Raw genomic sequence first — 25,897 nt, forward strand, 5'->3', positions numbered from 1 at the left:
AGGAGTGGACCCTCTGGATTGGAAAGTTGCACATGTCACTCCACTTTTTAAGAAGGGTGAAAGGGGGAACCAAGGAAAGTACCGACCAGTTAGCCTGACATCTGTGGTGGGGAAGTTGCTGGAGTCTATAATCAAGGATAGGGTGACTGAACACCTAGAAAAATTTCAGTTAATCAGGGACAGCCAGTGTGGATTCATGACAGGAAGGTCATGCCTGACAAATCTCATTGAATTTTTTGAAGAGGTGACTAAGGTAGTGGACAGGGGAATGTCTATGGATGTTATTTATATGGACTTCCAGAAGGCATTTGATAAAGTCCCACATAAGAGACTGTTAACTAAGGTAGAAGCCCATGGAGTTGAAGGCAAATTATTGACGTGGTTAGGAAGTTGGTTGAGTGGTAGGCGACAGAGAGTGGGGATAATGGGTAAGTACTCCGATTGGCAGGATGTAACTAGTGGTGTCCCACAGGGATCTGTGTTGGGGCCTCAATTATTCACATTATTCATGAACAACTTGGATGATGGCATAGTAAGTCATATATCCAAATTTGCTGATGATACAAAGTTAGGTGGCATTGTAGACAGTCTAGATGATAGCATAAAATTGCAAAGAGATATTGACAGACGAGGTGAGTGGGCAAAACTGTGGCAGATGGATTTCAGTGTGGGCAAGTGTGAGGATATCCATTTTGGACCAAAAACGGATAGAGCAGGGTACTTTCTAAAAGGGAAGAGGTTAAGTACAGTGGATGTCCAAAGAGACTTGGGGGTCCAGGTGCATAGATCTTTAAAATGCCACGAGCAAGTGCAGAAAATAATCAAAAAGGCTAATGGAATGCTAGCCTTTATATCTAGAGGATTGGAGTATAAAGACACAGAGGTTATGCTGCAGCTGTACAAAACCCTGGTTAGACCCCACTTGGAGTACTGTGAGCAGTTCTGGGCACCACACCTTAGGAAGGATATATTGGCCTTGGAGGGAGTGCAACGTAGGTTTACAAGAATGATACCTGGACTACAGGGGTTAAGTTACGAGGAGAGATTACAGAAATTAGGCCTGTTTTCGCTAGAATTTAGAAGGTTAAGGGGTGGTCTGATCGAAGTCTTCAAGATATTAACAGGAAAAGACAGGCTAGATAAAGATAAACTATTTCCACTGGTTGGAGATTCTAAAACTAGGGGGCATAGTCTAAAAATTAGGACCAGACCGTTCAGGAGAGATGTTAGGAAGCACTTCTTCACGCAAATGGTGGTAGAGGTTTGGAACTCTCTCCCACAAACAGCAGTTGCAGCTAGAACAGTTGTTAATTTTAAATCTGAGATAGATAGATTTTTGTTAAGCAAAGATATTCAGGGATATGGGCCAAAGGAGTTAGGCTGCGGATCAGCCATGATCTCATTGAATGACGGGACAGGCTCGAGGGGCTGAATGGCCTACTCCTGTTCCTATCTTCGTATGTTCCTATGTCCTATGTTCCTATGAGTGGTCGCTTGGTCGAGATTCTGGTGAGCTTTGGTGCCCATAGAACTGTACCCCAGCAAAAATCAGCACCTTCAGGAGTACAGGGGAGACAACAGGAGGTACATTGTGGATCAAGCAAAAGAATCCAGTCAGTTTGGAGGCAGTGTGTATCATGCAGTAAAACAACCCAATGGATTGGGCATCAGTCCATGTCAGAGTAATAAATTCCACCAGATCAGAGAACAGTCCACATCAGAGTAATAGATCCCACTAGATTGCAGATCAGTGCATAATATATGTTTGGGATGCATTTAATGTGCTACCATTCAGTAACAATCATCATCTAGCTTTACATGTAGCCGTAAGTAAATTTAATTTACTCTTTGTTGAGATTTTCCTCATTTCTGGTGCTGAAACCTGGGACTTGCAGGACATCTTCCACTGGCTCCAGGCGACATCACCTAGCAGAGTCTGACTTGCTGTCTATTCACTACTATGCTGATTAGTCTGGAGTCACTTACTGTCTGAACTCTCCTAACAGCCAAGGTTCTTTTCTCTTGTGTTGTGTAACTGATAACTGTCTTTACTCCTTTGCACTAACCCCAGTTTCCAGTCACTATTTCCCACTTTTAATAAATGGAAGATATCCACTGACCGTGTGGTTTCTGGCCAATACAATACAACAGTTGGCAAGAAAGACTGCTGGGATTCAGGATGGAAACTGCCCAGCAAAAGCCCTCCTGTCAGTGCAGGAAACTATCTCTATCTCTAACCACCACTAAGTGGCCCCTCACTTGCTGGTGCTTTCCTGGGCACTCTTTGGTCTTTCTATACACATGGTCTGTGGGGCAGGAGGTTCCCTTGAGATAGCCTTTGTCCATCTGATACTTTCCTTTTGATTGTCTGGTCGGTCTCTTACTGCACTGGGTAACTGGGCAATCTCGCTCTGTCAGTTTGTGGTGAACTTTAACCTCTGCCTAGCTCTAGCAATCAGTTCCTTCCAAGACTCCCAAGTTGAATATGGCAACACTGTTACTGGACAGGGACAGAGAGAGCTATGTTGGCCTTCTGGGATTAAATAGCATAAAGTCAGTATAAAAATGTGAGTTCTATTGATCCCTGAAGTGCTTTAATATTCCACTTTGATGTATGGTCTCTAATTCTTAATAGAATTTTGTGGTGAATGGACCACAAGTTCTGGGAAAAATCATCTCCAACCTGAGACTTGCTAAATGGATGGTGGGGTGACATTGCTCTGTTAGAAACAGCTAGCAATCCAGACATCCCCATGAAGAATGGGGGCTTGGATTCGTTAGGTGTGGGCAACTGTCTCTTTGGTATGTCTTTGCAGGGACTGGAGTGTCACATTCAACACTTGTCTTGTCCTCCTGTTCTACTTAACCAATCTCTTAAGTGGAAATGGCAAAATTTGTCTACATGGTAGGGTTCTCTTTTTTCTCAAGTGGACATTATCTGCCCGCCAGCCCCTCGCTCTGCGCCCACCAGCCCCTCGCTGTGCGCCCACCAGCCCCTCGCTCTGCGCCCACCAGCCCCTCGCCGTGCGCCCACCAGCCCCTCGCCGTGCGCCCACCAGCCCCTCGCCCTGCACCCACCAGCCCCTCGCTCTGCACCCACCAGCTTCTCACTCTGCGCCCACCAGCCCCTCGCTCTGCGCCTACCAGCCCCAGCCACTCGCCCTGCGCCCACCAGCCCCTCGCCTTGCACCTCACCCTGCACGCATCAGCCCCTCGCCCTGCGCCCACCAGCCCCTCGCCCTGCGCCCACCAGCCCCTCGCCCTGCGCCCCCCAGCACCTCCCCTTCCCCGACACCTGACTCTCATTTTGCCCTCTTCTCAGTCCATTGCCAGGAACTAGCTGTAATTCAGTGTCACCCCATTCTTTAGCTCTTCATTGAGCAATGAAAATTAACTGTGTTCTTTGAGGTTATGGAATGGAATATGTGAATGGAAATAGGTCAGACCAGGAAAGATGTACACACTCCTCCCCTTACAGTTGCGGTGGACCTCTGACCACTCAGTGAGCTGGATTTTAAGAGCCCATGGCGAGCTCAAAAAATGGCAGTATGCCGCACTCCAAAGAGCCGCCACGATCATAAGCGCTTTGGCGTGTTTAAATAGCCAGGTTGGCCCGCACCCTCCAATCTCATGGAGGGGGCAGACTGTCTGTCCCTGGCAATGGCATCAGCTGCCTGTGCGCAGGCACCATCTTTAAAGGGCAGCCAGCCCTGCTGCCCAATTTAAATTGTTAAAGTCCTACACCAAAAAATTTAATAAATACATTTCCAACGCCCTTTCCCAATAACCCCAAATAACATAATCATAACTATTTGCGTTTCTCCCCCCCCCCCCCAAAACACCCAACTGACCTTGCCTACCCCACCCAAAACTGAACAAAGTTTAAGGTTCAACCCTTCCAACCATCCCCTACACCCATTAAGTATATTTGACCCTGTCTCCCACCAACCTCCCCCACCCCCCCGCACTGATAAAATTACCTCCTCCCCCCTCCCCACCAGTGTGGCACCTCGATTCCCCAGACGGAGATCAGAGTGTCGGCCTCTGCGCCAAAGATTGCGTTGGCCCCCAAGATCACAGGTCAGTCTATTTAAATTTATTACTTTTATTTATTTGAATATTTAAATTGTGGTCTCGTCGCCCAGCAGCAGGGGGTGGGTGGGGGGGGGGGGGGAGGGGTCGCCATGGGGCCTCGCTGCCGCCAGCCAAATCGGGCCAGACCCTCCCAGCGTCAAGATCCGTGGCGGGCCTCATCTGGAGCCATCTTCAGGCTCCCCATCCCACCCCCTCCACGGAACCCGGTGCCTGGGGGAGAACAAAATCCAGCTCAGTGAGTGCCTGGGAGAGGGACGTCGACTCTAAGCTGTCCTTTATACTGTGAGGAAGTTAAAAGGTGCCACTGGTGTGAGAAATGTCTGAAAGAGATGGGGTCTCTCCTGATTCTCCTCTCAAACGGAACAGTACCATTATGTGCAGACTCCTGTATGTGAAGAACGTCTGTATTTGAATAATAGAGATGACACTGGGTAAGTAATCATCACGCCCTCCTGAAAGTAGACACTGTGTTGCTGCACTAGTGATACCTTCGGTCCCTGCTGTTTATATCTCCTCTCTTTAGTGTCTTGTGGCTCCTGACACATATCTGTGGCCAGTACCATGGGGACAGAGAGCTGCTGGTATTTCTCTTGGAGCTGATACCTGTTCAGCCGCTTGGAGGAGCAGCAGCCAATTAATGACATCTACCGCTGAAGGATTTTGAGTCGACAAGTTGTGCTGCCCGAATGCTCGCACTCTGGCCTATGGGCAGGGAATTTGCACGTCTCTGGCCTTGGGGGGTTGACAAGAGAACTGGAGACTGTTTGATTTTCTCTGAAAGGGTTAACATTACTCATACGTGTCAGATTGGGGTGAGGCTTCCAGGTGGTGTTCTGTCCCAGAAGGCCAGCAAGTATCTCTTGTTTGCTTGTTTGGGCACCTTTCAATAAAAAAAAATGCTCACTGGAATTGCAATTGACGGAAGGCGAAGTGCTACTCGATATAACAGGGAGTCCTGTGCAGCTCCTGTAGGAGAGGGTCATTGAATACAGGGCCAGTCCCAGTCATTGTCCACTTAAAACAAATCAAAAACAATATAAAATAAAAGTTACTTCCAGATAATTATTGTTCAAACTTGGATCTAAGATGATTTTGGGCCTAATTAAATAATTACTGAAACTTCCATTAGCTGTTCCTGGGATAAATTCTGATCATGGGTTGGATCTGGACACATTCTAGCTTATTTTCAGACAGAACCTACACTGTCCCAGCACCTAGCTGCCTCTTAAATGATTCTGAGGTTTTGCCCCCATTGCCCTCCCTGGAGTGCCATCCTAGTGCTGATCACTTGTAGAACTTCCAGACATCAGTGTTCAAATTTGGCTCTGAGCAGAGCTGTAAGGGCAGCCCTCACCATGATCTGCAGTGCGTTTTACCATGGTATTGATAGGCTGTCAAACTTGAGTTTGGGAGAACAGCCAGATTGGTAATCATTGATGGGACAGCTTTACACTGTATCTAACCCGTGCTGTACCTGCCCTGGGAGTTTTTTAATACGTTATTAGTGGAAGCTACAGAGACAAAGGAACACGATGCTGATACTAAGTTCCCCCAACCTTTGAGCCCTTCCGGTTGATTACAGAATTTATTGGAAGAATGATCCCTCTCTAGCTCTGTACTGCAGGTTGGGAACTGTTCTACTTGTGCAGGTAAGTCTAATATGGGTTGGCCCTCTGATATAATAACGCTATGTTGCATTGATTTGTTGTTAGTGGAAAACTGGTACCAGAGGCAGGTATGGTAATTGTATTGCCCATTGTCCATCACAAGGTTGGGTAGTGCTGAGTATCAGAGTTTGATCTTCACAGTAGGTCACAGTAGCAGTGTACCCTGTGTCCCTGGATTACCCAGTGTCCCTGGATTACCCAGTGTCCCTGGATTACCTGGTGTCCCCTGTGTCCCTGGATTACCCTGTGTCCCAGGATTACTCTGTGTCCTAGGATTGCTCTGTGTGCCCAGTGTCCCTGGACTACCCAGTGTGTCCAGTGTCTCTGGACTACCCAGTGTGTCCAGTGTCTCTGAATTACCCAGTGTGTCCAGTGTCCCTGGATTACCCTGTGTACCCAGTGTCCCAGGATTACCCAGTGTCCATGGATTACCCAGTGTACCCAGTAGCCCTGGATTGCCCAGGGTCCCAGGAATACCCAGTGTACTCAGTGTCCCTGGACTGCCCAGGGTCCCAGGAATACCTGGTGTCCCTGGATTATCCAGTGTCCTTGGATTGTCCAATGTCCCTGGATTACCTGGTGTGCCCAGTGTCCCTGGATTACCCACTGTGTGCAGTGTCCTGAGAGGCCCAGTGTATGCAGAAGTCACCCATCTCTGGTACCAGGCTGTCACTGCTTCATTTTTGTTGTTACTGGTTTATAGATTGTTTATGTTGCTGATTTCTCTTTGATTTCTGTGCATTTTATGTCTCTGTTTTTTTGTTTGGAGCACTTTGCCCTGATATCTGGGGTGTCTTTGGTGTATGGTGTGGTGGTGGTACATCTGAGTGTCAGGTGGTGATTCCAGATCTTTCTTCTGCTGGAATTTCTATCTCCAATAACTGAGGCAGCAGAGTTGCTTGGTGTGATTATCAAAATAGAAGGATAGGCTTCAGTTAAAATACTGTGTTTGATAAGATTAAATTGTAAAGAAAAAGGTACAAGATAAAAAGAGCATCATTTGCATTAACAGCAGTTCTAAGCATTGGAAAATTCAAGTTGGAATTCTTGTTGTGTTGAACAGCATGTCTGCTACTTCCACAATATTTCAGGCTATTGTGCTGATATAGTCCTCTGGTACTGAGGTTTGAGAAGATGGGCCAGTGCACTGCAGTGATGTTCTGCCTCCTTGCTCTGGGGTGTGTGGGATAAAGCCTGGCTACCCGAGAGAAGCAGAGTTAATGTTTCAGGTTTGTGACCTTTCATCGGAACAAACCTGAAACGTTAACTCTGCTTCTGCTTCACAGATGCTGCCTGACCTGCTGAGTATTTCCAGAACTTTCTGTTTTTATTTCTTATGGACCTATCCTGACGTGCTGCTAACAATGGTCATAGAGAAAGTTCCAGCCCAATCTGTGCCACCTTCTCTACTGAGAGAGAAGTAAGTGAGGCAAGACAGAGCTGGGAAACACACAAAACAACCTTGAGGGTTCAACGTGCAGTGGAATGCAGCAGCACTGTGCATTCACCTTATAGTCTCTGCCACACCAGGTACCAGCAGAATAATGAGACTTCCTGCACCACCATAGACTGAATATGCCGTCATGCTGAGAGTATTAGCTTGCAGGCTTTTGAGAAATTCATGTGCTGTCTGTTTTGTAGCAAATTTTGTAGCCCGTGTACAACTAACACAGATACACACCAAGCAACTGAAGTACCTGCCTCAGGCTTATCCTGTGACAGTCTCTTCCCCAGTGAGGAACAACTCTGCTTGTACAGCTATTCTTGCACAAATGCTACTTCTTTCTAACTCAGTTCTACTAACCCTGGTGTAGTGTTTACCCTCCTACATTTAAGTAACTGAAGGAAGCACAAGCTTTCAGTCAGAAGGAGGCCTTTAATTGCAAATAGAAAGGATTGAGTCACCAAGTAGCTGCTGACACCTTCCTGTGATATTTGTAGTTTTGACTTAACCCAATTTTATAACTTGATTCCCCCATTATCTTCCCCTTTATCTTTTTATGGTGACTGCTCTAAGACAGTGCTTGATCTGTCACTGGCACAGTCTCCGCGTGTAGGAGGGCGGCTGTTTGAAATGGGAACCTGTGCTTTGTACATTTTGCAGTAGAGCTTTGCCTGGTGCTGCTTGGTGGCTGATTGCCCTTGAGTAATGAAAGACCAAATGCTAAGCTCGTTATACTCTGCAGCATCATAACCTGTCAATGGAGAAGCCCCATTGCTGTTTAGATTCACAATATCCAGTTAGGTAGGAGGACTTTCAGTCCTGAGTGTTTAATTACAATCTTTCCATTCAGGTTTCCTTTATACATCGGCAGGTTAAGTTGCTGCAAGCTAGAGCATGCTGCTCTCTCTAACTTGATAGTCTAAATGCTTCCTTTTAATATGTGAGTTCTGGGAGGTATATATTGTGCAAGTATTGCTTTACTTCCAAGATTAAAATATACTTGGAAATAACCTGCTCTGTAGCACCTCAATGTCAGCCTTGACTCAGTAGGTAGCAAGCCTCACTCAAGAGACTTGAGGACATAATCCAGATTGAGGGAGTGCTGCACTGTTGGTGGTGCTGCCTTTCAGTCAGGATGTTAAACTGAGCCCCCATCTAGTGTAAGTGAGCCCAAGGGACTATTGGAAGAAGAGCATGCAATTCTCTGGGTGTCCTGGGAGACATTCCTCCCTCAAGCAAAATCACTGGAAGAGATTACCTATTTATTTATCGCATTACTGTTTGTGGGATCTTACTCTGTGCAGCTGCTACATATTCCTATGTTAAAGGCACTGTAATTCAGAGTTATTTATTGACTATGAATGTTTTGAGATTTTCCATATCTCACTTCCTATAATTATCTGAATTTTATTTTAAAGTTGATTTCCCAGATGTAGTACATCTGCCAAAAGCTTTTCAGCACTCACATATTAAAAGTCTGCAAGATAGCAAGCCCTTTTTACTCACAGCCTTTCCAAAGAATTCCGAAACTCTAGCAACACATGGCTTAGAATACTAACCCTTAATCCTGTGCTAAACAACAGCGCCGATTTAACCCAGCCTAACCTGTGACCTTTACTGCTGAATGCTTCCCATGTAAAACAGAATATACTTCCCCCAACCCTCTGCATGCTTGTAGGTTAAAAATGAAGTGGATAAACTCCCCAGAGAACAGAGAAAAGAGCAAATGAAACGAATCCGAGAGGAGCTTTCGCAGTCCTTGCATGTTCAGGTAACTAGCAGCTGACATTACTCATCAATTGTGCCACTTTCCTTACTGACAAAAGCATATCTGTCTGAATAGAAATATCCTCTGAAGCCAATATAAATGTTGCTAACAAGTCACGGTCCAGCATCATGTCACTGCATGTCTCATGGTTAAAATCATTTCCACAATATTTGGATGTAGATACATGCACCGGGTTAATTTTGGGAATAAGTGTGCCCCTGGGCTATGCTGAATTACATGACTGTAGCCAAGTTGATGGTAGGGGATGCTACAATTGACCTCAGCCTCCTTGGCTTGGAAGGAATGAAAGCAGCCAGGATTCCTGCTCCTGGTCAGTTTCCAGCAATACTGCATGAAGTGCATGTTTGTGAAAATTGGATGAGGGCAAGAGCAGACTTAGCTGTGATGTCGTCCTGTTGTTACTCAGTGCTTATGCATGAAGAATGGCCACTTGGATGAGGCCCTGGAGGATTCCGTGCATTCATGGAACCTGTACCTAACCACCTTCAGGAGACTCCATTGTGTTGTGAATGGTGAGTTATGCCAAATATCTAAGGTAAATGCTCTGAAATTGTGCTGGGGTCGCTCCAACAAAGGCAGGTCTTAAAATTTCAGTGAAACTGTCAGAGAACAGCAGTGTGCCACTGGAACTCTAAACCGGCAAAAGGAGGAGGTGGGGGAAGAACTGTGGAGTCTCCATCACTGTGTACCCACTCTCCAAAGGTACTTGTTTTATAGTTGGAGAAAAATGGCAGATTTAGTTTCCACCTCATGATCAAGCGTGGGGATATTTTTAATGGCAATGTAATTACTTTGTAGCACCCTCCAAGTGCATATAATTAAACAATTGATACACGATTAACAGATTAACAGTTCATGTGGTGTAGGTATACCCACAGTGCTGTTAGGAAGGGAGTTCCAGGATTTTGACCCAGCAACAGTGAAGGAACGGCGATATAGTTCCAAGTCAGGATGGTGTGTGACTTGGAGGGGAACTTGAAGTTGGTGGTGTTCCCATGTATTTGCTGTCCTTGTCCTTCTAGATGGTAGAGATCAGGGGTTTGGAAGGTGTTGTTGAAGGAGGCTTGGCGAGTTACTGCAGTGCATCTTGTAGATGGTACACGCTGCAGCCACTGTACGCCGGTGGTGGAGGGAGTGAATGTTTGTGGTTGGGGTGCCAATCAAGTGGGCTGCTTTGTCCTGGATGGTGTCGAACTTGTTGAGTGTTGTTGCAGCTGCACCCATCCAGGCAAGCGGAGAGTATTCCATCACACTCCTGTCTTGTGCCTTGTAGATGGTGGACAGGCTTTGGGGAGTCAGGAGGTGAGTTACTCACTGCAGGATTCCCAGCCTCTGACCTGCTCTTGGAGGCACAGTATTTATGTGGCTGGTCCCGTTAAGTTTCTGGTCAATGGTAACCCCAAGATGTTGCTGGTGGGGGATTCAGCAATGTTAATGCCATTGAATGTCAAGGGGAGATGACTAGATTCTCTCCTGTTTGAGATGGTCATTGCCTGGCAATTGTGTGACGTGAATGTAACTTGCCACTTATCAGCCCAAGCCTGAATGTTGTCCAGGTCTTGCTACATGTGGGCACGGACTGCTTTATTACCTGAGAGTTACAAATGGAACTGAACACTGTCTAATCATTGGTCAACATCCCCATTTCTGACCTTACGTTGGCGGGAAGGTCATTGATGAAGCAGCTGAAGATGGTTGGGCCTCGGACACTACCCTGAGACTCGAAAAATACACTGAAAGACTGAGATGAGGTAGATGGAATGGGAGGAGACTTGTATGGAGAATAAACACCAGGACAGACTAGTTGGGCTGAATGACCTGTTTCCGTACCGTATATTCTCTGTAATTAGTCCCACTCTTATCTTTCCCCATAATCCCTGATGAATTCAGAGATGGTGGAAGGTGAATGAAATTGAACTAGAATCAAAGAAAGCTTAAGGCACAGAAAAAGGCCACTTGGGCCATTGTGTCTGTGCCAGCTGAAAAACCACCCATTATAATCCCACCTTCCAGCATTTGGTCCATAGCCTTGCAGATTACGGCACTTGAGGTGCATATCCAGACTCCTTTTGAATGAGTTGAGGGTTTCTGCCTCAACTACCCTTTCAGGCAGTGAGTTCCAGACCCCCGCCACCATCTGGGTGAAAAGGTTTTTCCTGATCTCCCCTCCCATTTTTCTACCAATCACTTTAAATCACTTGTCACTGACCTCTCTGCTGAGGTGAATAGAACCTTCACCTCCACTCTATCCAGGCCCCTCAAAATTTTCTACATTTCAATCAAATCTCCCCTTGGCCTTCTCTGTTCCAAGGAGAACAACATCAGCCGACCCGATCTTTCCTCATAGCTGCATTTTTCCAGTCCTGGCAACATTCTCATAAATCTCCTCTGTACCGTCTCTAGTGCAATTACATCCTTTCTGTAATGAGGTGACCAGCACGCAGTACTCAAGTTGTGGCCCAACCAATGATTTATACAGTTCCAGCATAACCTCCCTGCTCTTACATTCTGTACCTTGGCTAATAAAGGAAAGGATTCCATATGCCTTCTTAACCACCTTATCAACCTGTCCTGCTACCTTCAGGGATCTATGGACATTCACTCCAAGGTCCCTCACTTCCTCTACACTTCTCAGTATTTTCCCATTAATAGGAAAAATGTTTGACCTCCCCAAATGCATCACCTCACACTTCTCCGGGTTGAATTCCATTTGCCACTTTTCTGCCCATCTGACCAGACCATCAATATCTTCCTGCAGCCTACAGCTATCCTCCTCGCTATCTACCACACGGCCAATCTTTGTGTCGTCTGCTAAAGGCCTGCTCGGGTCTGCAAATGAGACCCAACCCGAGCCCAACAGAACCCTATGTGACCCCGAACCCAACCCGGCCCCAGTCCTTCCATTTTTTCCCGTGCCTGACTCGACCTGACCGTCAGTTAACCTACCTTCCATTTTTCACTTTGTTCCTTACCTGCACAAGCTTAAAATAACTGTAACAAAACCACCTTTAAAGTCCAAAAAGGAAATTAACATTAGAGTCACTTACATGAGGTGATGATAGAGCATGTCCGATCCGGCCCGGCCCGATCCGACCCAAACCCAACACATGTCGTCGGGTCCTGTCGGGTTTGGGTTGGGTAGCAGGCCTTTATCGTCTGCAAATGTCTTGATCATGCCCCCTACATTTACATCCAAATTGTTAATATGTACCACAAAAAGCAGGGGACCCAGTCCTGAACCCTGTGGAACGCCACCGGAAACAGCCCTCCAGTCGCTAAAAACACCGGTCAACAATTACCCTTTGTTTCCTGCCACTGAACCAATTTTGTATCCACCTTGCTGCATTTCCCTGGGTCCCATGGGATTTTTTTTTAACAAGTCTACCATGTAGGAGCTTGTCAAAAGTCTTGCTAAAATCCATGTAGTATGACCTGTTCATGTGTGTAATAGTAGCGGAGTTAGAGCCTGTGCATCAGGGCTGTGGGGTCTCATAGGGAGACCTGCAGACAGAGCCTGTTACACACTTAACCTTGTTGATGCATGTGTTGTAATATCAGAGAAAGGACTGTCATACCAGTGCATCAAGCATTCACCGTTAATATCACCAACTGTAATCCCTAGGCTTCTAATTCAGTTCAGATCTCTTCATCATTCCTACTTGCCATTGGATAAAGCTCCTCTGCACGTTCAAGTTTTATTGAGCAACAGTCATACCTGGGGTCATTAGTTGACTCCAAACGAGGTTCATTGTGCATAATCAGTCTGGCATACTGTGCCCCTAATGCTGCTCATGGCTGTTTCTTAGTTCCCATATCCTACTGGAAGCTGTCTGACCTTTCCTCCGTGACTGCGAGCTACTTTTTCTCCTTCCATCTGTACAACAGGAAATGCTGGAGATGCAGAGCAGCTATATCAACATCTGAAAAGAGAAAAGTCAGGTTAAGGATTTGGGCGAAATCCTTTACTTAAACTTTAGTCTGCCTTTTCTGGCACTCACAGTTTTTCATTTTACCTCACCCTCTCATAATGCTGTGCTTGCTACTCAGTGCTTCTGCCCACCTGCACCCAGCAGTCTGGATGGGTTGGATGATCTTGTTGTGCGTGTGTGCTGCCTCCTTGCCCATTTGCTGATGTGGGAAGTCCATTGTATTCTGATCCACAGGGTGTCGCCCAGGTTATGATACAGTCTTTTCAGTTATCTTCGTGCACCTTGTTCAACGCACAGCTTCAGGATGTAAGTCCCTTTACCCTTTTGTGTGATTTTTGGGTTTGCTGTGTGCTTTCTGTCTGTCCATGTGCCATGGGCAGCGTTGCATGTTTTGGGATCCAGCATTTGACTAGTGCAAGTATGGTTGAACCTGATTCTTTCTCTTGGAAATTCTAAAGCTTAAATTGTACGAAGGAGAAACCGTCAGACATTATGCTTCACCCTCTGGGTAGGGCAGTGGATCAGACACTGCCCTTTCACTCCTGGGTTTTGGGAAGTGAATTTGGTCCAGTCTCAGCTTAACTTGTTGGATGTGGTGATATTGGAGGACTTTAATTTCCCAAATATTGATTGGTGTAATATTAGAGTAAAGGGAAAGAAGGTGGAGGAATTTCTGAAATGTGTTCAGGAGAACTTACTTGACCAGTAAGTTTCGGTCCAACTAGGAAGGAGGCATTGCTGGATCTGGTGCTGGGGAATGAAGTGGACCAAGTGTCTGTGGGGGAGCACTGTGCTAAGAGTGATCATTGTATCATAAGGTTTAAATTAGTAATGAAGAAGAGCAAGGAATAATCTTAAGTAAAACTTCTAAACTTGAAGAGGGCTAACTTCAGTACGATGATAGGGGATCTAGCAGGGTAAAATGGAACCAAAGATTGAGAGGAAAAACTGTGATGGGTGATCTTTAAGGAGGGGATTTTTCAGGTACATTTCTGGGTACATTCCAACAAGGGCAAAAGGTAAGGGAATCAAAGCCAGGGCTCCTTGGATGACGAGAGCATTAGAGATTATGATGAAGCAAAAAAAAATGGTGTATGATGCATATCTTCAAGCAAAATCCAGGCCAAATTAGTCGAGAGGGGAAGTGAAGAGAAAAATATGACTGGCCCTAGAGTAACTGATATTATTGGACATTACGATCTTCCAGAAGGTTTAATTTAATTTAAAGGGTTAAGTCATGGCAGGAGAGCTCAAAGCCGTGGTGTGCTCCTCGTGCTCCATGTCGGAAACCGGGAACATTTCCAGTGTCCAGGACCAGCATGTGTGCATGAACTGTATCCAGCTGCAGCTCCTGGAAGCCCAGGTTTCGGAGCTGGAGCGGCAGCTGGGGACACTGTGGAGCATCCACGAGGCAGAGTGTATAGAGAGGTGGTCACACCGCAGGCTCAGACCCAACAGGCAGGAGGGGAATAGGTGACCACCAGGCAGAGCAAGAGGACTAGACAGGCAGTTCAGGAATCTCCTGTGGCTATTCCCCTGCAAAACAGGTATACTGCTTTTGATACAGTTGGGGGGAAATGATCTCTCAAGGGAAAGCAGCAACAGCCCAATTCGTTGCACTACGGTTGGCTCTGCTGCACAGGGGAGGAGTAAAAAGTGTGGGAATGCAATAGTTATACTGGATTCAATTGTAAGGGGAATAGATAGGCGTTTCTGTGGCCGCAAAAGAGACTCCACGATGGTATGTTGCCTCCCTGGTCAAGGATGTCTCAGAGCTGTTACAGGACATTCTGAAAGGGGAGGGTGAACAGCCAGTGGTCATGGTACACATTGGTACAAACGACATAGGTAAAAAAAAAAGGATGAGGTCCTAAAAGTAGAATATAGGGAGCTAGGAAGTAAGTTGAAAAGTAGGACCTCAAAGGTAGTGATCTCAGGATTACTACCAGTGCCACGTGCTAGCCAGAGTAGAAATAACAGGATATATCGGATGAATATGTGGCTGAAGAGATGGTGTGAGGGGGAGGGTTTTAGATTCCTGGGGCATTGGGACTGGTTCTGGGGGAGGTGCACAGGGGAGGAGCGACCAGTACAAACTGGACGGGTTACACCTGGGCAGGACCGGGACTGATGTCCTAGGGGGAGTATTTGCTACAGTGGTTGGAGAGGGTTTAAACTAAAATGGCAGGCGGATGGGAACCTTTGCAAGGAGTCAGAGGAGGGGGGAATCAAAGACAAGAACAAAAGACAGTAAGGGGAATAAGAAAGTGATAGGCAGAGAAATCAAGGGCCAATCCAGGACCCTGACCTAATCAGGGTCAAACAGGACCATAGTGAAAAACAGTGGGAAGAGGACAAGTAATGTTAAAAAGACAAGCCTTAAGGCTTTGTGCCTTAACACACGGAGCATTCGCAATAAAGTGGATGAATGAATCGCGCAAATAGATGTAAACGGGTATGATATAGTTGGGATTACGGAGACATGGCTGCAAGGTGACCAGGGATGGGAAATGAACATCCAGGGATATTCAGTATTTAGGAAGGACAGACAAAAAGCAAAAAGTGGTGGAGTTGCATTGCTGGTTAAAGAGGAAATTAACGCAATAATGAGGAAAGATATTAGCTCTGACGATGTGGAATCTGTATGGGTAGAGCTGAGAAACACTAGGGGGCAAAAAACATTAGTAGGGGTTGCATATAGACCCCCAAATTGTAGTGGTGATGTTGGGAATGGCATTAAACAGGAAATTAGAGATGCATGTGATAAAGGAACATCTGTAATTATGGGTGACTTTAATCTGCATATGGATTGAGCAAATCAAATTAGTCACAATATCATAGAGGAGGAATTCCTGAAGTGTATACGAACATCATGGGGCAGGATGTCAGAAATGCTCCATCCATCAATATTGGCGACCACGCTCTGGAAGTGGTTCAAGAGTTCACCTACCTAGGCTCAACTATCACCAGTAACCTGTCTCTAGATGCAGAAATCAACAAGCGCATGGGTAAGGCTTCCACTGCTATGTCCAGACTGGCCAAGAGAGTGTGGGAAAATGGCGCACTGACACGGAACACAAAAGTCCGAGTGTATCAGGCCTGTGTCCTCAGTACCTTGCTCTACGGCAGCGAGGCCTGGACAACGTATGCCAGCCAAGAGCGACGTCTCAATTCATTCCATCTTCGCTGCCTTCGGAGAATACTTGGCATCAGGTGGCAGGACTATATCTCCAACACAGAAGTCCTTGAAGCGGCCAACACCCCCAGCTTATACACACTACTGAGTCAGCGGCGCTTGAGATGGCTTGGCCATGTGAGCCGCATGGAAGATGGCAGGATCCCCAAAGACACATTGTACAGCGAGCTCGCCACTGGTATCAGACCCACCGGCCGTCCATGTCTCCGTTATAAAGACGTCTGCAAACGTGACATGAAATCGTGTGACATTGATCACAAGTCGTGGGAGTCAGTTGCCAGCATTCGCCAGAGCTGGCGGGCAGCCATAAAGACAGGGCTAAATTGTGGCGAGTCGAAGAGACTTAGTAGTTGGCAGGAAAAAAGACAGAGGCGCAAGGGGAGAGCCAACTGTGCAACAGCCCCAACAAACAAATTTCTCTGCAGCACCTGTGGAAGAGCCTGTCACTCCAGAATTGGCCTTTATAGCCACTCCAGGCGCTGCTTCACAAACCACTGACCACCTCCAGGCGCGTATCCATTGTCTCTCGAGATAAGGAGGCCCAAAAGAAAGAATACGGGATGGTTTTCTTGACCAATAAGTTGAGAGGAACCAACTAGAGAACAGGCCATCCTAGACTGGGTATTGTGTAATGAGAGAGGAATAATTGACAATCTAGTGGTGCGAGACCCCTTGGGGACGAGCGACCATAATATGATAGAATTCTTCATCAAGATGGAGAGTGACGTAGTTGATTCTGAGACAAGGGTCCTGAATCTTAGTAAAGGAAACTAAGAAGGTATGAGGTGCAAGTTGGCCATGACGAATTGGGAAACATTACTTAAAGGGATTGCAGTGGCTAGGCAATGGCAAACATTTAAAGTGCGCATGGATGAACTGCAACAACTGTTTATCCCTGTCTGTTGCAAAAGTAAAATGGGAAAGGTAGCCAAACCATGGCTTACAAGGGAAATTAGAGATAGCATTAGATCCAAGGAAGAGGCATATAAATTTGCCAGAAAAAAACAACAGACCTGAGGATTGAGAGCAGTTTCGAATTCAGCAAAGGAGGACCAAGGGATTGATTAAGAAGGGGAAAATAGAGTACGAGAGCAAGCTTGCGGGAACATAAGAATTGACTGTAAAAGTTTCTATCGATATGTGAAGAGAAAAAGATTGGTGAAGACAAACATAGGTCCCTTACAGTCAGAAACAGGGGAATTTATTATGGGGAACAAAGAAATGGCTGACCAACTAAATGCATACTTTGGTTCTGTCTTCACAAAGGAGGACACAAGTATCATACCAGAAATGTTGGGGAACACAGGGCTTAGTGAGAGAGAGGAACTGAAGGAAACCAGTATTAGTAGAGAAATGTTGGGGAAATTGATGGGATTGAAGGCCGATAAATCCCCAGGGCCTGTTGGTATGCATCCCAGAGTACTTAAGGAAGTGGCCCTAGAAATAGTGGATGCATTGGTAGTCATCTTCCAAGATTCTATAGACTCTGGAACAGTTCCTACAGATTGGAGGGTAACTAATGTAACCCGACTATCTAAAAAAGGGAGGTAGAGAGAAAGCAGGGAATTATAGACCAGTGGTGGGGAAAATTCTAGAGTCCATTATCAAAGATTTTATAGCAGAGCACTTAGAGAACAGTGGTAGAATCGGGCAGAGTCAGCATGGATTTATGAAAGGGAAATCATGCTTGACAAATCTACTAGAATTCTTCGAGGATGTAACTAGTAGAGTTGATGAGAGGGAGCCAGTGGATGTGGTTTATTTGGACTTTCAGAAGGCTTTCGACAAAGTCCTACATAAGAGATCAGCATGTAAAATTAAAGCGCATAGGATTGGGGGTAGTGTATTGCGATGGATAGAAAATTGGTTGGCGGACAGGAAACAGAGAGTAGGGGTAACTAGGTCTTTTTCCGAATGGCAGGCAGTGACTAGTGGGGTACCGCAGGGATTGGTGCTAGGACCCCAGCTATTCACAATATACATTAATGATTTAGATGAGGGAACTAATTGTAAAATCTCCAAATTTGCAGATGACACAAAACTGGGTGGGAGGCTGAATTGTGAGGAGGATGCAGAGAGGCTTCAGGGTCATTTGGACAAGTTGAGTGAGTGGGCTAATGCATGGCAGATGCAGTATAATGTGGATAAATGTGAGGTTATCCATTTTGGTAGCAAAAACAGGAAGGCAGATTATTATCTGAATGGCTATAAACTGAGAGAGGGGAATATGCAGCGAGACCTGGGTGTTCTCGTACACCAGTCACTGAAGGTAAGCATGCAGGTGCAACAGGCAGTAAAAAAGGCAAATGGTATGTTGGCCTTCATAGTGTGAGGATTCGAGTACAGGAGCATGGATGTCTTGCTCCAGTTATACAGGGCCTTGGTGAGGCCACACCTGGATTATTGTGTGCAGTCTAGGTCTCCTTATCTGAGGAAGGATGTTCTTGCTATAGAGGGAGTGCAGCGAAGGTTTGCCAGACTGATTCCTGGGATGGTGGGACTGACGTATGAGGAGAGATTGAGTCGGTTAGGATTATATTCGCTGGAGTTCAGGAGAGTGAGGGGGGATCTCATATCTCATATCCTATAAAATTCTAACAGGACTTGACAGGGTAGATGCAGGAAGGATGTTCCCGATGGTGGGGGAGTCCAGAACGAGGGGTCATAGTCTAAAGATACAGGGTAAACCTTCCAGGAGAAGTGTCTCACCCAGAGAGTGGTGAGCCTGTGGAATTCGCTACCACAGAAAGCAGTTGAGGCCAAATCATTGTATGTTTTCAGGAAGGAGTTAGATATAGCTCTTGGGTTTAAAGGGATCAAAAGGTATGGGGGGAAGGCGGGAACTGAGTTGGATGATCATCTATGATCATAATGAATGGCAGAGCTGGCTTGAAGGGCCGAATGGCCTACTCCTCCTATTTTATATGTTTCTATGTTTCATATGAGAATAGAATGGCAGTTAACATAAAACATAGAGGGGCAGTAGTATAGTGGTTATTTTACTAGACTACTAATCAAGAGGCCTGGATTAATGCTCCAAAGACATGAGTTCAGCTGGGGGCATTTTAATTTAATTAATCTGGAATAAAATGCTGTACTTCCTACCCAGTAGGCTTGATCACACCATCAGTTTAACAGTTACCCTCCTCGAGTGGCTTGGAGCTTACCCCTGCTACCTGCTGAGCAACTCATTTGACAGCGGCTGGCTTGCTGGCCGGGGTCAGAAACATGACTGAGTTCAGAAAATTGCTTCTAGTTTTGCATTAGGGAGAGTCTATATCACCTCAGTCCACAAAGAGATCCTCTTGTCACCACCAGATTCAGATGCACCAACTGTGCAGTTATCAGTAAAGCCCGAATTCCTGCCAGTGCTTCACTGATCATCAGCTCTTGAGGGAGAGATTCTACATCCAACAGGGAGGTGAAGGAATAAAGGATGTGGGCCAGGAATATTCCAAATGGGAATGGTTCAAACAATCAGCACACATCTCATAGGCTCAGCGCCTACCCTTTGCTTTATTGTACTCACTGGAATGGTTATGTACTCGAGTAAGAAAATGGATTTGGACACAACATCTTGCAGCAAGCAGACAGACATCTATCTTAAGCTAGTGAAATGCAGAACTTCAAATCTCAGGTCAGAAGTGAAAGGATTGCATCTGAAAATGCAGCCTGCCCTAAATGAGAGCGAAGCTTTCAGCCTGCTTTTCAAAATCTTGCTATTCAGCATCTGTTTGCCTATCTATTTTCATTTGTGAAGTTCATTGGATCGTTTGTTATATTCAAGGTACTGTACATAGGAACAAGAGGAGACCATTCAGCCCCTCGAGCTGTTCCCCCATTCAATCTGATCATGGTAGATCTGTATTTTAACTCCATCCGCTTTTCCTTCATTTTCTTTGAGACCTTTATCGAATAAAAATGTATTGATCTCAGTCTTGAAAGTTTCAGTTGTGCCAGAGCATTCACACGGCCTTTCAGGAGACAGTTTCAGAATAAAAATTAAGATTATGACCCTCGTTCTGGATTCCTTCACCAGCGCAAATAGTTTCTCTGTATCTACCCTATCGAATCCCTTAAACGTTTTGAAAGACCTGATTAGATCATCCTTCTATCTTCTAAACTCAAGGGAATGCAAACCATTTTTATGCAAGCTGCCTTCATAATTTAACTCCTCAATCCCTGGCATCACTTCTCTATAGAAATGCAACATGTTGTTGCAAATTTCATGTTAATTTGTGCTGAATTGTGTTCAGTTCTGTGCTGTTGTGTATTTAGAATCATAGTCATAATGGCACAGAAAGAGGCCATTTGGCCCATCAAGTCCATGGCGGCTCTATGCAGTGCAATCCAATCAGTCCTATTCCCTGGCTCTATCCCTGTAACCCTGCAAGTTTATTTCCCTCAACTGCCCATCCAATTTCCTTTTGAAATCATTCATCGTCTCCACTTCAACAACTCTCGTGGGCAGCGTGTTCAAGGTCATTACCACCCGTTATGTAAAAAAGTTCTTCCTCACGTGCCACCTGTATCTCTTGCCCAAAATCTTAAATCTGTGTCCCCTAGTTCTTGTACCATCAGCTAATGGGAACAGCGTTTCTTTGTCTACCCTATCCAAACCTGTCATAATCTTGTACACCTCTATCAAATCTCGCCTCAATCTCCTTTGCTCCAAGGAGAACCTCAGCTTCACCAAGCTAATCTTATAGCTAAAATCCCTCATCCCTGGAAATATTCTGTTAATTCTCCTCTGCACCCTTTCCAGAACTGGATGCAATACTCCCCGCTTTTGTACTCAATCACCTCTATTTATGAAGCCCAAGATCCCATATGCTTTGCTAACTCCTCTCTCAATATGTCCTGCCACCTTTAAGGATCGATGCACATGAATCCTCAGGTCCCTCTGTCTCTGTACCCTCTTTAGAACTCTACCATTTAGTCTGTATTGTCTCTCCCAATCCCTTTTGCCAAAATGCATTGTTTCACATTTCTCTGTATTAAATGCCCATTCTTATAGCCTATCTATGTCCTATTGCAGTCATTTTGTATCATCCTTCCTATCTGCCACATCTCCAAGTTTGGTATTAACGGCAAATTTTGAAATTCAACTCCATATTCCAAGGTCCAAGTCATTTATGTATATCAAAAAAAGCAGTGGTCCTGGCACTGTCCCTTGGGGAACACCACTGTCTGCCATCCTCCAGTCTGAAAAACAACCTTTTACCACAACTCTCTGTTTTCTGTCCTTGTCATTTTTTTATCCAAGCTGAGACTGACCTTCCTATTCCATGAGCCTTAATTTTGATAACTAGCCTTTTATGTGTACTTTGTCAAAGGCTTTCTTAAAATCCATGTCGACAACATCCATTTCCCTTCATCAACCTTCTCTGTTAGTTCAACAAAAAAATCACTTAGATTAGTTAAGCACTTCCAGGCTGGCTCTCCCTAATTAACGTAAACCTCTCCAACTGCCTGTTGATTTTTTCTCCCTGATTATTGTTTCTAAAACCTTAGCCACAGCTGTTGTTAAACTAACTGGCCTGTCGTTGCTAGGACTGTCCTTGCACCCTTTCTTGAATAAGGGTGTCACATTTGCCAGTGTGCAATCCTCGAGCATTCCCCCCCCGCCCCTCCACATCCAGGGACAGTTGAAAGATTATGGCCTTTCCTCTATACTGCTCAGTACCCTACCAGTTATTGTGTATTTCCTTGCCTTGTTTGCCCTCCCTAATGCATTAAATCACACTTTGCTGGATTGAATTCCTTTTGCCACTTTTCTGCCTACCTGACTAGTCCATTGATATCTTGCTGCAGTCTACAGCTTTCTCCTTCACTAACAACTACACAACCAATTTTTTGCAAACTTCTTAATAGTGCCCCCTTCATTTAAGTCTAAATCATTGGCATATACCACAAAAAGCAAGGCACCTAGTACTGAGTCCTGCAGAACCCCAGTCTTCCAGTCACAAAAACACATGTCAACCTTACCCTTTGCTTTCTTGCCATTGAACCAATTTTGGATCCAACTTGCCACTTCTCCTTGGATTCATGGGCTTTTACTTTTCTGACTAGTCTGCCATATGAGACCTTGCCAGAAGCTTTACTAAAATCCATGTAGACTACATCAAGCATGCTGTCCTCATCGAACCTCCTTGTTACCTCCTCAAAAAATTCAGTCAAGTTAGTAAGACACAACTTTCCCTTAACAAATCCATCCTGGTTGTCCTTGATTAATCCATGCCTTTCTAAATAACAATTAATACTGTCCCTCAGAATTTCTTTCCATAATTTGACCATCACCAATGTTAGGCTGACTGGCCTATAATTACTCAGCTTATCCCTTCCTCCCTTTTTAAACAACTTTAGCAGTCCTCCAGCCCTCTGACACCATGCCTGTCGGCAGAGAGAATTGGAAAATGATGGTCGGAGTGCCCACTATTTCTTCCCTTGCTTCTCTTAACAATCTGGTGATTTAGCTACTTTCATAGATGTTAAACCCTGTAATATTTCCCCCCTCACTATGTTTGGCCCATCCAATATTTCACACTCCTCGCCTTAACTGCAAAGTCTGCATCGTCCCCTAATTTGTGAAGACAGACGCAAAGTATTCATTAAGAGCCATGCCACGTTTTCCGCCTCTACACACAGGTTACCTTTTTGGTCTCTAATCAGCCCTACTCTTTCCTTAGTTATCCTCTTTCTCTTTATGTATTTCTTAAAACCTTTGGGGTATCCTTGATTTTACTTGCCAATATTTTTTTATGTCCACTCTTTGCTTTTCTAACTTTCTTTTTAATTTCACCCCTGCACTTTTTTTAATGCTCTATTTTACTGTATATGCTGCTTGACAGCCAGGCAGCTCGACAGTTCACCCCTTTGATTTGTCGGAACATATTTATTCTGGACCTTTACTATTTCCTCTTGAATGCCTCCCACTGCTGCAACACTGATTTACCTTCAAGTAGCTGTTTCTATTCCACATTTGCTAAATCACATCTCACTTCAGTAAAATAGGCCTTGCCCCAATTGAGAACTTTCATTCCTGGTCTATCTTTTCCATTCTCCATAACTATGTTAAATCTAACTGAATTATCATCACTACCACCAAAATGCTCTCTCTCTGATACCCCTTCCACCTGCCCACTTTGCCCCCATCATTTTGTACAATTCACTCATCGACTCTACTATCACCCCTCACCCACTTAATCTCCCATGGAAAGGTTCTGCAGAGCTTCTCTCCCATCCTAACCATATTAAGTCCCATTGTGGCTGCATTTGGGGTTTGATCCCCGGTTTGTTGGCAGTGGAGCAGTTGGCTGTTTGTGGCAGATCAATGTCTCCATTCGTGAATTTCATCACACAGCCAAGCAGTCAGCATCCACTTTGAAAATGAGCAGATGTTGCTCTGTTCAACTGTCTCTTCCATTGTTATTCAGCTGGGACAGTCATTCAATATTTATTTGGTTTCCTGTGTTGACAGGTCCATATATTCTTGTAAAACATAGCTCACATCACAAGCATTCTTTTGAGGAAATTGTAAATGGTGCTGGGTAGATTTGGTAAGGAGGAAATATTAACAAGTCCAAAAGAAATACTGTATTCCTAGAAAAGGAATATTGTGACATAAGTGTAGAAAGTGGGCGGCACAGTGGCGCAGTGGTTAGCACCGCAGCCTCACAGCTCCAGCGACCCGGGTTCAGTTCTGGGTACTGCCTGTTGCAAGTTCTCCCTGTGATTGCACGGGTTTCCACCGGGTGCTTCGGTTTCCTCCCACAGCCAAAGACTTGCGGGTTGATAGGTAAATTGGCCATTGTAAATTGCCCCTCGTTTAGGTAGGTGGTAGGAGAATTGAGGGGATGTGGTAGAGAATATGGGATTAATGTAGGATTAGTATAAATGGGTGGTTATTGGTCGGCACAGACTCGGTGGGCCGAAGGGCCTGCTTCAGTGCTGTATCTCTAAATAAATAAATGAGTGTGTGTGAATTCAGTGTGTGAGTGGGATAAATATTCATAGCAGTTATTGCACGCACTGCCTCCAAGGTTTTAGTTACTGCATAATTCTTGGAGAAATAAATCAAAATGGAAAGTCAATATATTGCATAGATCAAGAAATGTGTGGATTCTTCTGGTTCTACAGAGGTTGGGTAAGTAGCACCTTAAGGAATCACAGAGACTCCTCTTCCTGCGCTGCTCCACTTTGACCTTTGGGGAGCAGCAGAAACCACTGGAAATTATACAGGTAATTGCTATCCCAGGAGAATGGGAATCTATCTGGAATGGGGACACAGGAACACCCAAGACAGGTCAGCTGAGGCAGAATAATGTCTTGTGCAGGCTTCTCATTCCAGCTGAATGGATTGGTTTGGACACATCCCCATTGGTCAAGAGTCATGAAGATCATCTATTTCTCAGGAGTTCAGTGAGATTCCTTTACGTTCTCTGTATCTGCAGGTATTGGGCACTCGGTGTAACAATGCTTTTTCTGAATCATTGTCCTATGGCCTGGGCAATTAAGTGAGCTGGTGCCCACAGAGTGAGACTGTTGGCTCAGCATTGTCAGTGTGCATTCACCCTCACTCCTCCAAATGACCCTGCAACCTCTCTCTCTGCTCCTAATGACCATTCCATCCCTCTCTGTGCCCTTGATGGCCCTGTGATCCCTCTGTACACCTGATGATCCGTCTATGTACCTGATGACCTTTGCAACCTCTCTCTGAAACTCATTACCCTGCAACCTTTCTCTGTGGACCTGTTGACACTGCAACCCCTCCCTGCGCACCTGATGACCCTGCAACCCCTCCCTTTGGGCCTGATGACCCTTTGACCCCTCCCTCTGGGCCTGATGACCCTTTGACCCCTCCCTCTGGGCCTGATGACCCTGTGACCCCCTCCCTCTGGGCCTGATGACACTGCAACCCCTCCCTTTGGCTCTGTTGACCCTGTGGCCCCTCCCTTTGGGCTGATGACCCTGTGATCCCTCCCTTTGGGTTTGATGACCCTATGACCCCCTCCCTTTGGGCCTGATGACCCTGCGACCCTCTGTCTGGGTCTATTAACCCTGCGACCTCTCCCTCTAGGACTAATGACCCTGCGACCCCTCCCTCTGGGACTGATGATCCTGCAAACCCTCTTTCTGGGCCTGATGACCCTGTGATCCCTCCCTCTGGGCCTGATGACCCTATGACCCGCTCCCTTTGGGCCTGATGACACTGCAACCCCTCCCTTTGGCTCTGTTGACCCTGTGGCCCCTCCCTTTGGGCCTCATAACTCTGTGACCCCTCCCTTTGGGACTAATGACCCTACGACCCCTCCCTCCGGGACTGATGACCCTGTGACCCCTCCCTCTGGGACTAATGACTCTGCAACCCCTCGCTCTGAGACTGATGACCCTGCGACTCCTCCCTGGGTGCTTGATGAACTTACATTTTATAACTTGCAGCCCAATAGTTTAAATCCCTCAGCGTAGATCCATTGTATATCCAAGTTTTATTGAGTTGCAAATGTCGGGCTGCAATTTATGCACCAGTTTGATTTGATGTTACCTGCAGCTGTCTGACTTGTAACATGGCGTAAGCAGTTATTAGACTTTACAGTAATCAGGCATAGCTTTAATTAGCTGCAGTGTAATGTATAATTTTCCTTCTTAATATCTCTTTCTTTTATTAGAAATAGTTGAGAGTATATTGAAACCAGACTATTTGTTATAATGGTTGCTATGTAATAGAAATAATATACATTAAAGAGATGAATGGATAATTTGACATTGTTTTGGGTG

The 25,897-nt window shown here is 45.5% G+C and overlaps 1 protein-coding gene across 2 annotated transcripts in view; it reads left to right on the top strand.

The window, feature by feature from the left end:
* Positions 1 to 25,897, top strand: part of slka (STE20-like kinase a) — a 227,974-nt gene that overhangs the window by 167,915 nt on the left and 34,162 nt on the right. The window contains exon 13 of one of the 2 annotated variants that reach the window (XM_068053221.1): positions 8,885 to 8,977. The exons of the other annotated variant lie outside the window; for it this stretch is intronic. Within the exon in view, the coding sequence (XP_067909322.1) occupies positions 8,885 to 8,977 (93 nt within the window). The remainder of the gene's footprint in view (positions 1 to 8,884; positions 8,978 to 25,897) is intronic. 2 annotated transcript variants of the gene reach the window in all.

Source organism: Heterodontus francisci, chromosome 20, assembly GCF_036365525.1.
Source record: "Heterodontus francisci isolate sHetFra1 chromosome 20, sHetFra1.hap1, whole genome shotgun sequence".
Taxonomy (NCBI): Eukaryota; Metazoa; Chordata; class Chondrichthyes; order Heterodontiformes; family Heterodontidae; genus Heterodontus; species Heterodontus francisci.